We start from the raw sequence: 14,126 nt of genomic DNA, 5'->3' as shown, positions 1-14,126 counted from the left end.
AAGGGGAATTAAAGGGGACGTCACAGTGTTAGGTAGGGAAATTTGAAAGGTTGGAGGAGATAAGCCCTTGTATAGTCTGGGGAAGGGCATTCCAAGCAGAGGGAATAATTAGTGCAATGGTCCAGGTAGCTTGTTGTCTCCATGGGAAATTAGCAGCCTTTGGGCAGACGAGTAAAATCATCTGATTTATGCTTTGAAAGGATCATTGTGGCTCCTTGTGTCGAGAACAGACTGGAAATAGGAGACAAACTAGTTAGGAGGCTGTTGAAATAACCTCCTCTGGGATGGAGAGACTGGAGATTGGAAACCCTACGGGGTGTGCAACCACGCGTCCTACCCTGTGCTCTGTATTCCTTCAGACTGGGAAACAGATTTGAGTACCTGCGAGTAACTGGGGGAGTGATTATTGAAGGTTGGGAACTCTTCACATATGCCACAGTTCAGCAGTTTCACAGAGACTGCACAGGTGCCTTCGTCCCTGCTCCCACTGTCCTTTCCGCTGAGATGGCCATGGTGAAGCACGTAGGAAGGTGAAATGCCAGCCTTGCTCTGAGAAACCTAGTGCCTGGCATGGTAGGAGGACAGCAGTCTGGTTTAACCCAGTCCTTGCAGTAGGGAGCAGAGAGCATCAGCCCAGAGGGCTCCCAGGTCTCCTTCCATCAGCTGAGGATGGTGTGGCTGACCCTGTGTACATGCATCTTCTGGAATGAAAGAACGAAGACCTGGGGAAATGGCCAGTGCTTGTTGAAGTGGAAAAATTCGGCAGTTCTTTGTTTTGGATCTCAGCTGAGTCATAGCATCAGTACCAGGGTGTCTGACCTTTTTTTCCCCTGGCAGCTGTTGCAGATTTGCCAAGTGAGATTATATGTACCTTCATAAAAAGGCATGTGGCCTGGAAATATGATCTTCAGTGTTTCAGATTTAATTTAAATTTTAATAAGATCATGACAAATGAAATTAGAATCAATTATCTGTCACTGCAGTTTCAAGAGATCTTCATTTTCTTACACAAAGAGTTTAGACATAGCGGTTTGCTATACCTTATACGTGCCAGGGTGCCAGGTGTACAGGTACCCTCTTTTACTATAGTCTTTGTAAGAAATTATACCCATCCGTTCATTCATTTAACAAATCCTCCTGAGAGGCTGCCATGCGCCAGGCAGAGTTCTAGGCACTGAGGAGTAGAGCAGTAAACAGAGTGCATGCAAGCCCTTCGTCTCACTGAGGCTAGGATTCTAATGGGAGGGAGACACAGAATGAGAGCCAGAGTGTGTTAGATCATGGTAAGCGCTGTTGAGGAAGATGTATCAGGAAAGGAGGGAGTTCCTGCCACGACGCAGTGGTTAACGAATCCAACTAGGAACCATGAGGCTGCAGGTTCGATCCCTGGCCCTGCTCAGTGGGTTAACGATCCGGCGTTGCTGTGGTGTAGGTTGCAGACGCAGCTTGGATTGGATCCCTCGTTGCTGTGGCTCTGGCGTAGGCTGGCAGCTACAGCTCTGATTAGACCCCTAGCCTCCATATGCCGCAGGTGGGGCCCTAGAAAAAGTTAAAAAAAAAAAAAAAAAAAAAAGGAAAGGAAAGGAGGACAGGGGGCTTTGAGAGGGTGAGAGTTAGCATTTGAAATAGAATGATCTGGAAAAATCCTTTCAGAAACTTGTCTTTGAGCAAAGACCTGAAAGAGAAGAGGAAGTGAGCTGTGAGGGCAGCGGTCCGCCTGGCATGTTCTAAGAAGGACGAGGCGGCCCGTGTGGCTGGAGTAGAGTGAATTAGAGGGAAGAGCTTATGGAGACCCTGCAGAGCTTACAGGCCATTGTAAGGACTCTGACATTTATTCTCAAGGAAACAGGAGAATTTGAAGCATAAGAGTGACTTGGATTTTTTTTTTTTTTTTTGTCTTTTTGTCTTTTTGCCATTTCTTGGGCTGCTCCCACGGCATACGAACGTTCCCAGGCTAGGGGTCGAATCGGAGCTGTAGCCGCTGGCCTGCACCAGAGCCACAGCAATGCGGGATCCAAGCTGCGTCTGTGACGTACACCACAGCTCACGGCAACACCGGATCCATAACCCACTGAGCAACGCCAGGGATCGAACCTGCAACCTCATGGTTCCTAGTCGGATTCGTTAACCACTGAGCCACGACGGGAACTCTGGATTTTCTTTTTTTTTTTTTTTTTTTTTGAGGCAAAATAATTTATTCAAGATTACATAGCTAGGAGTTCCCTTGTGGCCTAGTGGATTAAGGATTTGCTGTTGTCACTGCTGTGGCTGGATATTATTTTACATTAAAAAACTTGTATAGCTTTCCTGAAGTATGATTAAAATATAATAGACCATACACATTTTAAAACACACAGTTTGATGGGGCTTGATATACTATGCATCACTGAAACCATAAACACATCTCTACCACTCCCAAATTTCCTTATGCCTCATTATAATACCTCCCCTGCCTCTGGTTGGGCTACCACTAACCTGTTGTCTGTCACTATGGATTAGTTAGCGTTTTCTTGAATTTTATTTGAATGGAATTGTTCAGTATGTACAGTTTCATGTCTGGCTTCTTGGTTTCAGCATAATTATTGTGAGATTCATTTACCGTATGAGTCAGTAGTTGTTTCCTTTTTATTGCTGAATAGTAGTCCTTCGTATGGGTCCACGGTGGTGTGTTTATCCTCCATCTGTTCGAGGACATCTGAGGTGGTTTCCAGGCTTTTGCTGTCGCATGATAAACAGCATATAGTTGGGTCTTGCTTTTGTATCCGATCTGACAGCCTTTGTCGTAACTGCATATGTTTTATTGGCCCACTTTTTCTTTGTCGTACATTAATTATGCTCTTCATTTTTCCTTTGTAGTGGCTGTGTTAGTGTTTGTAATAGAATGTTTAGCTTTCGCGTGGTAGTACACCACTGCCTGCTGACGTAAGCGCCTCCCAACAGCGTATTTCCGTTCTTCCCTCCCAGCCTTGTTGCCGTAGCTGTCCTATGTTTTATATCTACATACGTTATAAACCCCACAGAAAATTGTTATATTTCCTTTAAAATTAAAAAAAATTTTAAAGGAAAACAAGTGATTTACATTTACCCACGTAGTTACCATTTTTGGTGCTTTTCTCTGTACGGACCCAGATTTCCGGGTGATGTCGTGTTCTTTCTGCCGCAGGGCGTCCTTCGGCATTTATGATAGTGCAGGTCTGTTGGTGATGGGTTAGTGCAGCTCTTGTGCCTCTGCAAGAGTCTTTATTTGGATTATCTTTGTGAAAAGTATTTCCACTTGGCTCCAGTTTCTAGGTTCGGTACTTTAAGGCATTTCTCCACTGGCTTCTGGTTGTATCTACTGTTTACCAAATAGTAGTCTGTTATCATTGTTGTTTTGTTCTTTTAAGTGTTACAGAATTTTTATGCCTGACTGCTCTGAAGATTTTATCATCTTAGACTGGCAACAGTATATGCCCTGAGGTACTTCATGTTTCTTGTGCTTTGGGTGCATTGAGCCTCTTGGATCTGGACGTTTATAACTATCATCACATTTGGAAATTTTTCAGCAATCCTTTCTTCAAATGTTTTTCTGTCTGTCCTCTCCCTTCTAAGACCTCTGGTCACATGTGTAGTCCGCTTCAAGGTGTCCCACAGCTCCCCGTTCCTCTTTCCTTTCAAAATACCCTTTTCTGGAGTTCCTGTCTCAGCTCAGGGATTAGCAAACCCAACTAGCATCCATGAGGATGCGGGTTCGATCGCTTGCCGTGCTCAGTGGGTTAAGGATCCGGCATTGCTATGAACTGTGGTATAGGTCACAGAAACGGCTTGGATCTGGCATTGCTGTGGCTGTGGTGTAAGCTGGTAGCTGCAGCTCTGATTTGACCCCTAGCCTGGGAACCCCTATATGCTGTGGGTGTGGCCCTAAAAAGACAAGACAAAGATAAATAAATAAACTAAATTAAATTAAATACCCTTTTCTCAGAGTTCCTGTTGTGGTTCAGTGGATTAAAAACCTAACATGTCTGTGATGATGTGGGTTTGATCCCTGGCTTTGCTCAGTGGGTTAAGGATCCGTTGCTGTAAGCTGTGGTGTAGGTCACATATGTGGCTCCGCTCTGGCCTTGCTCATCTGAGACTCCTAATCTCTGGAAGTTCTGTTGGCATTTTTAAAAAGATCTAATCTGTACTCTCTCCTTAACATGCTCATACTTTCCCATGCCTTATGGAAAACATAGAATTTGGGAGTTCCCTTTGTAGCTCAGCGGTTAACGAACCCAACTAGTATCCTTGAGGATGCAGGTTCAATCCCTGGTCTCGCTCAGTGGGTTAAGGATCCAGTGTTGCCGTGAGCTGTGATGTAGGTTGAAGACACAGCTTGGATCCCACATTGCTGTGGTTGTGGTGGAGGCCAGCAGCTGTAGCTCCGATTCAACCGCTAGCCTGGGAACCTCCATATGCCGCAGGTGTGGCCATAAAAAGCAAAAAAAAAAGAAAAGAAAAAAGAAAAACAAAAACAGAAGAGAATATGGAATACAGTTATAATGGTTTTAATGTTTCTTCTCTACCAGTTCTACTATGTTTGTCATCTCTGGGTCTACTGATTTCACCCCTCATTATGGGTCATATTTCCTACCTTTGCCCATGCCTAGTAATTTTATTACATGCAAATCACTGTGAATTTGACCTTGATGTGTATTTCACATTTTTATTTCTCTCACTCTTTTTGAGCCTTGTTTTGGGAAGCAGTTACGTTACTTAGAAACAATGTGACCCTTTTGAGGACTGTATTTTTTTTAATCTATTTTAATTTCTTTATTTTTTTGGCCACATCTGTGACATATGGAAGTTCCTGGGCCAGGGATCAGACCTGCGCCACGGCAGTGACCTGAGGCACTGCACTGGCAACGCCAGATCCTTAACCCGCTGAGCTGCAAGAGAACTTCGCTGATTGCTTTTCAACTTTGTTAGGTGGGACTAGATTAGCCTTTGGGGCTGGTTTTTCCTTGCTGATGTCCCATGAATTGCCAGGGTTTTGCCCTCTGCCTGGTGGGAACATCAACTGTTCCCAACCCCGAGTACCAAGGAGAAGCACACCTGCTCTTTTTCCTGGGTGGTGTCCTCAGCCTCCAGGTTCCGTGCAGGTCACGTCCTCTCTGTGCCACGGCTGGGGTGTCTTCCAGATGGTGAGCTCAGGCAGTGAGAGTCCTCACCTTGGCTGCTTGGCTGTTTCCCTCCTCTCAACCATCACCGTCCCATTTATTGTCCTGCTTGTTGCCCAGCGCCTGAAAAGGGTTTCCTTTCTCGGTCCAGTTTATTGGTTGTACAAGGTGAGAGCGTAAATCTTTTCTTTGTTAATCTGTCCTGGGTGGAAGTGGATGTTTTTTCTGATTTATATTGTAAAGGTTGTTTTGTTGAGAATAGATTAGGGAGGAGGAGTGGAAGCAGGAATACGAATGAGAAAGCTGTTTCAGGTAATTCGGGTAAGAGGTGACCGTGGCCTGGTCCAAGGTGGCCGTGGCGAAAGAAGTGAGAAATGATCAGATTTTGTATATGTTTTGATGTTAAAGCCAACAAGATTTATAGCAGATTGACATATAAAAGGGAGGAGTCCAGAATGACACATAAGGTTTCTATTATCTTAATTTTATGTTTGAGAGCAACAGGGCATGAGGCTTTCTGAGACTTGCTCGAGGGTCACCCGCAATCGCAAACTCCGGTCTTCTCATTGCAAAGCTCTGTCCGTTCCTCCTGCACAGCTTTGACACTGAGACCCTGAGTCTTAGGGACGACAAGTGCCAAAGGCCTTCAAGGAGAGTAGAGACGTCCTCCTGCCTGGTCAGAAGGATAACAAAGAGATCATACAAAACTTCACTTGCGCTCACGATTCTTAAAGAATGCGTGGAATTGGGTCAAGGAGGAAGGGCGTACGTACCTGGTGAGGAAAGTAGCCGAAGCCCAGGTAGAGAAGTCCTTGAGGCGAGTCTCTGCTCAGGACTTGCTTGGTCTGGATGAGCGTTCTGTGGTTTAATGTGGTTTCATATGTACGTTCTGTAAAATTGTTCATGTTGAAAACTGAAGGGCCCGGAGTTTATATTCTTGAGAGTATGTTTTATTTCCCCTTAGAACATCTGGGGGCAGTGTCCTGAGCTTTCTCACCCTGAGTCTCCTGAAGGGGGGTGACCACAGCTGCTCACTCCTAGATGGCGGGTGTCCTGTTTCCGTCCTGAGTTCCTTCAGGAGCTATGATGTGATGGCTTGATGGCTGCACCATTCTTTGTTTACTGATGTGGCAGGCAGTAGTTTTCATTCACAAAGTTGACCGAGGTCTATGGAAGGTTTTATTTCTAGTTTTTTAGGATGGAAGGAATGGGGAATTCCCGTCACGGCTCAGCGGTTAACGAACCCGACTGGCATCCATGAGGACGCAGCTTTGATCCCCGGCCTTGCTCAGTGGGTTAAGGATCCGGTGTTGCCGTGAGCTGTGGTGTAGGTCACAGACGTGGCTCAGATCCCGCGTTGCTGTGGCTGTGGTGTAGGCCGGGAGCTACAGCTCCCAATTCAACCCCTAGCCTGGGAACCTCCATATGCTGTGGGTGTGACCCTAAAGAGGGGGGGAAAAAAGAAAAAGGCTAGAGGACTGACAGCATCTTTTTATGATGATGAGAATGATCCAGTAAGAAGTAGAAATTCATGACATAGGAGAAGGAGGACAGTGCAAGTACTGGTGAGTAGAGGGATTGATAGGAACGTGGTCCCTCCTGCTGGTGCGGATGGGAAAGTCGATTTTATGGATCTAGATTTGGGCTAATAGGTTTTTGTAGCAGGAATGTGTCGTACTTCTTTTTGCATTATTTCTTTTCGCCCCTAATTGAATAAAAAGCAGTCAGCAGATATAAGGGTAGGATTTGGGGAAGGAGTGCTGGAAGTTTGGGGAGAAATTGCCTTGGAGGGAGCGTATTTCCTAGATGGCTGTAGTATGGACTCACTTGAAATTTATCATCGTAAACACACACACCAGCCTATATGATTTTGGATTTTTTTGGTCACCTCCAGCTGCCCGTGTGTAGTTGCACAATAGATGGAAAGTTGGATTTAAAAGGGTTGGGCTTTCACCAGGACTCTGGTGTCCGGGAGGAATAGCAAGGTTCCAGCTGTAACTAGAATTTAAATTGAATATTGAGAAGAAGGTAAGGATATGGTTTGTTGATAACAGAGTTCATGGAGGCCCAGCGTGTGTGAGCTTTTTTTAAAAGATCAGGGAGGAGCTCTCGTCGTGGCGCAGTGGTTAACGAATCCGACCAGGAACCCTGAGGTTGCGGGTTTGATCCCTGGCCTCGCTCCGTGGGTTAAGCATCCGGCGTTGCCGTGAGCTGTGGTGCAGGTCGCAGATGTGGCTCAGATCCTGCGGTGCTGTGGCTGTGGTGTAGGCCGGTAGCTACAGCTCCGATTGGACCCCTAGCCTGGGAACCTCCATGTGCCGCAGGAGTGGCCCAAGAAAAGGCAAAAAGACAAAATAAATAAATAAATAAAAATAAAAGATCAAGGAGTGAAGGGACTCTGTGTCAAATCAGAAGGGACGGCTTGGGCATTTGACGGTAACGGGGGTCATAAGAGGCGCGAGACAGGATTAGATTAGTCCTGAGAGTTTCTCAGGGAAAAGTGCTTGTCATTTTCTAATTGCAGCCTTTTAAGGTTGGTCACAGTTCTCCCTGCAGTTTCTTGTCGCATCCCAGTAGTCCTTCATCACAGTCTACCATCTACCAGCCTACGGAGTCCGGCTGTGTGTGGTCTCACGCCCAGAGCTTCCACAGCCCACTTCTTTTCCTGTCCTTTTTCCTTCCTGCCACCTACTCGACTTCTCTTCTGCTTCCTGAACCCTCTCTCCCGCTTTCTTCATGGCACTGTTCACTCTCTTGTTCGCTGCTGCTTCCCTAAGCATCTAGAGCGGTGCCTGGGGCACAGCTGATGTTGAGTAAATATTTACTTGGATGAGTATAGAGGACGGGCCTCCTGAAGGCCTTCAAAAGAGGGTCTGGGAAGTGCTGGTGTTTGTAGCGGGTGTGACGGCGTCAAGGTTACTCCTCGGAACTGGAGCGCTGGCTGCACAGGCCCTGAGGGCCCGAGGTCCAGATGGAGTCCCTGCGGTACACTCTGGCCTCTGGAGGTGCTGCCGCTGATGAAGAAGAGGCGACTGGGCTGGGGAAGGCGGTCATGATGGCTGGTGCCAGGGGCTGGGCCCTTACAGAATGGCCGCCCCGAAGGGGCCTCAGGTACCAAGGAGGACCCTATTTTTTATTTTATTTTATTTTTTAAGGCCACACCTGGTGTGGCATATGGAAGTTCCCATGCTAGGGGTCAAATTGGAGCTGTGTCTGCCACCTGCACCACAGCTCACGGCAACGCCAGATCCTTAACCCACTGAGCAGGGCTAGGGATCAAACCTGTGTCCTCGCGGTAACTAGTTGGGTTCCTTTGCGCTGAGCCACAACGGAAACTCCAAAAGAAGACCCTAACGAAGTCCTCTCCAGCACCAACAAGTGGATAGTGGCTGCATCTGCCAAGAGACCAACAGTGCCACCATCTGGTTCTGGGTACACAGAGGCGAGACTCAGCAATGCCCTAGCTGTGGAACCTCTTGCAAGCTGGTGCCCTACCAGCTGGCCCACCGAGCCCCTGCAGTAACTCACTCAAGATGTATTGTAAAGACTAGTCATTACAGCGGCTCCTCCTCCCATAAAAATAAATAAATAATGAATGAATGAATAAAAGATGGGCTAACTTTCAGAAAATTTATACACACTTTTCAGTAGTAGATATAGCATGAAATGGCTTTTCATCATGATTTGGCTTTCTACAAACAGCCACAAGAAAAAGCTCAGGTGTTAAAATGTGAAGAAAAGCCAACTTTACAGAAGGAACCTAGGCCTATGCTGAAGTTTATGGTGAAATAAGAATATTTTTCCTTGTCTTTTTAGGACGGCATCTGTGGCATATGGAGATTCCCAGGCTACGGGTGATATTGGAGCTGTAGCCGCTGGCCTTCACCACAGCCACAGCAATGCCATATTCTTAACCCACTGAGCGAGGCCAGGGATTGAGTTTGCATCCTCATGGATGCTAGTCAGATTCATTTCCTCTGACCCACAGCAGGAACTCCTTGTTGTTGTTTTTGAAGAATATTGCTTAATTCACTGATTAAGCGGTTTTTAAAAATAGATTTTAAGTTAATAGTTTCATTTTTTGGGCAAGATTAATTTTTATGAGATATGAGAGTATTTCTGACTTTGGTGTTTTGTTTTCTGAATCCAGTTCTCAGTGGTCATTCTTCATTACACACCATTTAAGACATGGTTGTTTCCTTTAGGGAACTCTGTGTATTTGCTCAGGGGAGCAAAACCTACACATTAAAAAAGTGCCGTGGCAACACAAGATAAAAATCAAGACAGACGAAAGCGATTCCAAGACGGAACACGGTGATTTGTGAAATCTCACTGTACAAACAGTAATTGCTGAGCCAGTTCAGTTTAAAGTGGTGTACTGCCCAGCTCGTGGACTGCTGTCACTCTCGGGCTCCTTACTAGCCGTTTGGGTTCTCTGGGCCCATGACGCAGCCCTGTTGTAACTGACATTTGTGTTTTCCTTGCAGCTGTCGGACAAGTAACCGCAAGAGTCTGATTGTGACCTCTAGCACGTCCCCTACACTCCCGCGACCCCACTCACCACTCCATGGCCACACAGGTGAGTGCTTGGAGGTGAAGGAAGGTGGAATGAAAGAGTGGTCACAGATGCCCCGTTTCTTTCCTTACTTCTCAGCTTGTGTGATTCAGCATATCTCATTGTCCCTTCACTTGGCAGAGCCCGTGGGCATGCTTTCTGTGGGAGACTGTGTTCTGTCTATTTTTGACTCTTAGTCATTTCTTGCCTCGACCTGTCAACATCGCCTTTGGTCTTGTGTGTATCCTGGGTCCACCACCTCTGCTCTAGTGCGTGGAGAATGTGTGGTGACTCCAGGCATCTGGGGCCATGTGATGAGGGCTCCAGCAGCATTTTGTCCTACCACGCCCAGGAGTCAGGGCCCACGGAGATGGTATTCTGCCTCGTGCGACTCTTAATAACTCCCTCTGTTAGAAGAGGAGGCAGCAAAGTGAGAGGCGTGTTCGTTTCACAGTGACGTTGATTTCACGTATTGGAATTGAAGCGAATGATCTCATGTCTTCAGGCTCTGCTTCATCTGGAATGTGGGCTCTTCAGGGTAGCGTAAGGCTGGAATTACTTGCCTCTGACTAAGGAATGTATAAGAATTATGAGGTAGGAGTTCCTGTTGTGGCTCAGAGGTGAACGAATCCGACGAGGAACCATGAGGTTGTGGGTTCGATTCCTGGCCTTGCTCAGTGGGTTAAGGATCTGGTGTTGCCATGAGCTGTGGTGTAGGTTGCCGACGTGGCTCATATCCCATGTTGCTGTGGCTGTGGTGTAGGCCAGTGGCTACAGCTCTGATTCGACCCCTAGCCTGGGAACCTCTATATGCCACAGGTGTGGCCCTAGAAAAGGCAAAAAAAAAAAAAAAAGGAATTATGAGGTAGAAGACCTAATTTGAGTTAGGCATGTCTTTTGGTCTGGGCATGTATTCTTACATCCCAGGGGAGCCAGACCAGGAGCCTCAGCTTTGCTGAAGGGGTTGTTGCTTGGCTACACTGTTCACTGCTCTACTTTTTACAGTGGAAGTTCCAGACCTGGAGATAATGGAAACAGAGCAGACTTGGAACCATAGAAAGTCATTGCTCCCTGTGTTTGGTAATCTGCAGGCCTTATCTATCTGTGGGCAATAAAAAGATACCCAAGTAGTGAAACGGTATAGCATTAAACCAAATAAGACAGGCCTGTTCCACTTCAGTTTGTCTCCTTGCTCACAGTTGACTGTCTTTGGAGGGAGAAAGTGAGAATGCATGTGGAATAGTTGTTTAAGCACCCTGAGGGAGTTCCCGTCGTGGCCCAGTGGAGACGAATCCGACTAGGAACCACGAGGTTGCGGGTTCGATCCCTGGCCTCGCTCAGTGGGTTAAGGATCCGGCATTGCCGTGAGCTGTGGTGAGGTTGCAGATGCGGCTCGGATCTGGTGTTGCTGTGGCTGTGGTGTAGGCCAGCGGCTATAGCTGTGATTCAACCTGGGAACCTCCATGTGCTGCAGGCGTGGCCCTAAAAAGCCAAAAAAAAGGGGGGGGGGGCGATACCCTGGGAGTCGGGTGATTATGAAACTTATCTTTGTCCTTGGGAGAAGGGTCTCACTTTACTCAGATCCAGCACGGCCCTTCTCCAAGAATCACATCAAACCAAACTGCCTCACGTCACCAAGAGCCCAGGGAGACCCAGGGGACTTGAGACCTACTTGGCTTTTAAAGCAAAGCTCTCGTCATGCGTAGATACTTCCCCCCACGCCCGGACTGGCTGGGTTATGTGTTAGCTCACATGGTGCCTCTAGCCATGAACTTTCTAAAGGCTCCGCCTGTATCTGACCTGGCCTTTCCATGTATCAGAGTGGATTTAGCACGTCTAGACCGTGAACATAGTTTCACAACTGTAATGTGAGCACCTGGCAGTGATTGCTACTGGCCACCTCGCTCCGACGTGATTATCTGTCTGTTTGGATTCCTGACGGAGTTTGGGACTAAATCTTTTCTGCTCAAGGAGCTTTGATTGAGCGCATCATCTGGCCTTTTTGGCCTGCCCAGGTCTGTGACTCTGCTTTGTAATAGGTATAACACGCTTGGTACTACACACATGTCAGCTATATCATCATTGTCATCTCTCCTTAAATCACTGCAGAAATTCTAGGCAGGCCTCAGACCCAGGGAGGAAGAATTGGTTTAAAAGCCCTTTTTGTGGCCATAGCCTCTATGCTTAACCAGATGCTGCGAAAGGCAGCACTAATTGTTCCGTACTGAGCAAACTTCATTATCAGATTCTCGAATCTTACACCTTTTGATATGTGGGTCCACAGGATATTCTAAGACTTGTTATTTTCACTTTGAAGTTTGGAATTTGTTAGAAAGTATGGGGCCTGTTGAATTGAAAGTAGGTTCGTTTATTCTGTACAGTTCAGTTCAATATTAAATATTATAGATTATAACTACAGTAAGGTCAGTTCAGGAGGCACTTACTAAGCCATTCTGGGAATGGAACCTTCCTAGTTCATTGTTTTGCTTTTTTTTAATTTAATAAACTTTTTTAAAGTAGTTTTGTTTTTGTTTTTGACTGTACTCATGGCATATGGAAGTTCCCAGGCCAGGAATAGAATCCAAGCCACAGCTGCAGCAACACCAGATCCTTAACTCACTGAACCGGGCCAGGGATCAAACCTGTGCTTCAGCAGCAACCCCAAGCCACTGCAGAGACAATGCCAGGTCATTAACCTGCTGTGCCACAGTGGGAACTCCTAGAGCAGTTTTATTTTTATTTATTTATTTATCTAAAACGCTGGATCCTTAACCCACTGAGCAAGGCCAGGGATGGAACCCGCAACCCCATGGTTCCTAGTTGGATTCGTTAACCACTGAGCCACGACGGGAACTCCCTTTTTTTTTTGAGCAGAAGTTTTTAGATCCATCTGGTATTGCATCTCAAATGTCATTGTCCTGCCCCAGGTCATCAAGGTTTTTCCCTGTGTTATCATCTAGGAGAGTTTTTGTTTGTTTGTTTGTTTTTTGTTCTGTTTTTGCTTTTTAGGGCCGTGCCTGCAGCATGTGGGGGTTCCCAGGCTAGGGGTCCCATCGGAGCTACAGCTGCCGGCCTACACCACAGCCACAGCAATGCAGGATCTGAGCCACATCTGCTCACAGCAGCTCAGAGCAACACCAAATCCCCAACCCACTGAGTGAGGCCAGGGATAGAACCCGCGTCCTCATGGATACTAGTCCTATTTGTTTCTGCTGCACCACAACGGGAACTGCCTTTTCTAGGAGTTTTATAGTTTTGTGTCTTATGTTTAGGTCTCTAATCCTGTTTTTTTGTCTTTTGTTTTTTGTTTTTCTTTTTAGGTCCACATCAATGGCATATGGAAGTCCCAGGCTAGTGATCAAACCAGAGCTGCAGCTGCTGGCATATGCCAGATCTGAGCTGTGTCTACAACCTACGCCACAGCTTATGGCAACACCAGATCCATTGAGTGAGGCCAGGGATTGAACCTGTATCCTCATGGATACTGGTCGGGTTTTTAACCCACTAAGCTACAATGCGAACTCAGTCTGTGCTCCATTTTGAGTTAATTTTTATGAAAATCTTATGTCTTTTTTTTTTTTTTTTTTTTTTTTTTGCATATGGCTGTCCAGTTGTTCTTGCAGTATTTGTTGGAAAAGACTCTTTTTTTCCTTTTTTGGCCACCCCATAGCAGCATATGGAGTTCCTGGGCCAGGGACCAGATTGCATTTGTGACCCATGTCATGTCACAGACACTGCAACACTGAATCCCCAACCCACTGTGCCGGGAAGGAGTCGAAGCTACATCCTAGCACTCCAGAGACACAGCCAACCCCGTTGTGCCACAGTAGGAACTCCTATCTTTTTTCTATTGTAATTTGCTTCTTTGTCAAACATCAGTTAATTATATTTATATGGGTCTGTTTCTGGCTCTCTCTTCTGTTAATTTACAAAGTTGTGATAATTTCTGCTGTACAACAAAGTGATTCAGTTATATGTATGCACATACTCATTCTCTTTCAGCTTTCTATTCCTAATTTGCTCAAAGGTTTTTTTGTTTTTATGTCTTTTGCCTTTTTAGGGCCCACCTGTGGCATGTGGAAGTTCCCAGTTCTCTCTGCCTCTGTCTTCTAGAAGAGATTGTGGAGAGTTGGTATAATTTCTTGAATGTTTTGGTGGAATTCGCAAGTGAACCTATCTGGGCCTGGTGCTTTCTGCTGTGGAAAGGCATTAAATAGTGATTAAATTTCCTTAATAAATATAAGCCTATTCAGATTGTCTGTTTCTTCTTGTGTAAGATTTAGCAGGTTTATCTTTTAAGTATTTAATCAAATTCGTGGGCATATAGTTGTTCATATTTCTTTATTATCCTTTTAGTACCATGGAGTCTGTAATGCTGCCCCTCTTTCATTTCTGCTGTTAGTGACTTATGTCTTCGCCTTTTTCCCCTTAGT

At 46.1% G+C, this 14,126-nt stretch overlaps 1 protein-coding gene across 1 annotated transcript in view; it reads left to right on the top strand.

Annotated features, from left to right (window-relative positions):
* The window catches only part of MAST2 (microtubule associated serine/threonine kinase 2), a 213,154-nt gene that overhangs the window by 153,506 nt on the left and 45,522 nt on the right, over positions 1-14,126 (top strand). The window contains 1 exon segment of the mRNA XM_021096724.1: positions 9,626-9,717. Within this exon segment, the coding sequence (XP_020952383.1) occupies positions 9,626-9,717 (92 nt within the window).

The sequence above is a fragment of the Sus scrofa genome, chromosome 6 (genome assembly GCF_000003025.6).
Source record: "Sus scrofa isolate TJ Tabasco breed Duroc chromosome 6, Sscrofa11.1, whole genome shotgun sequence".
In the NCBI taxonomy this organism is placed as follows: domain Eukaryota; kingdom Metazoa; phylum Chordata; class Mammalia; order Artiodactyla; family Suidae; genus Sus; species Sus scrofa.
This window is presented reverse-complemented; position numbering and strand designations above follow the sequence as displayed.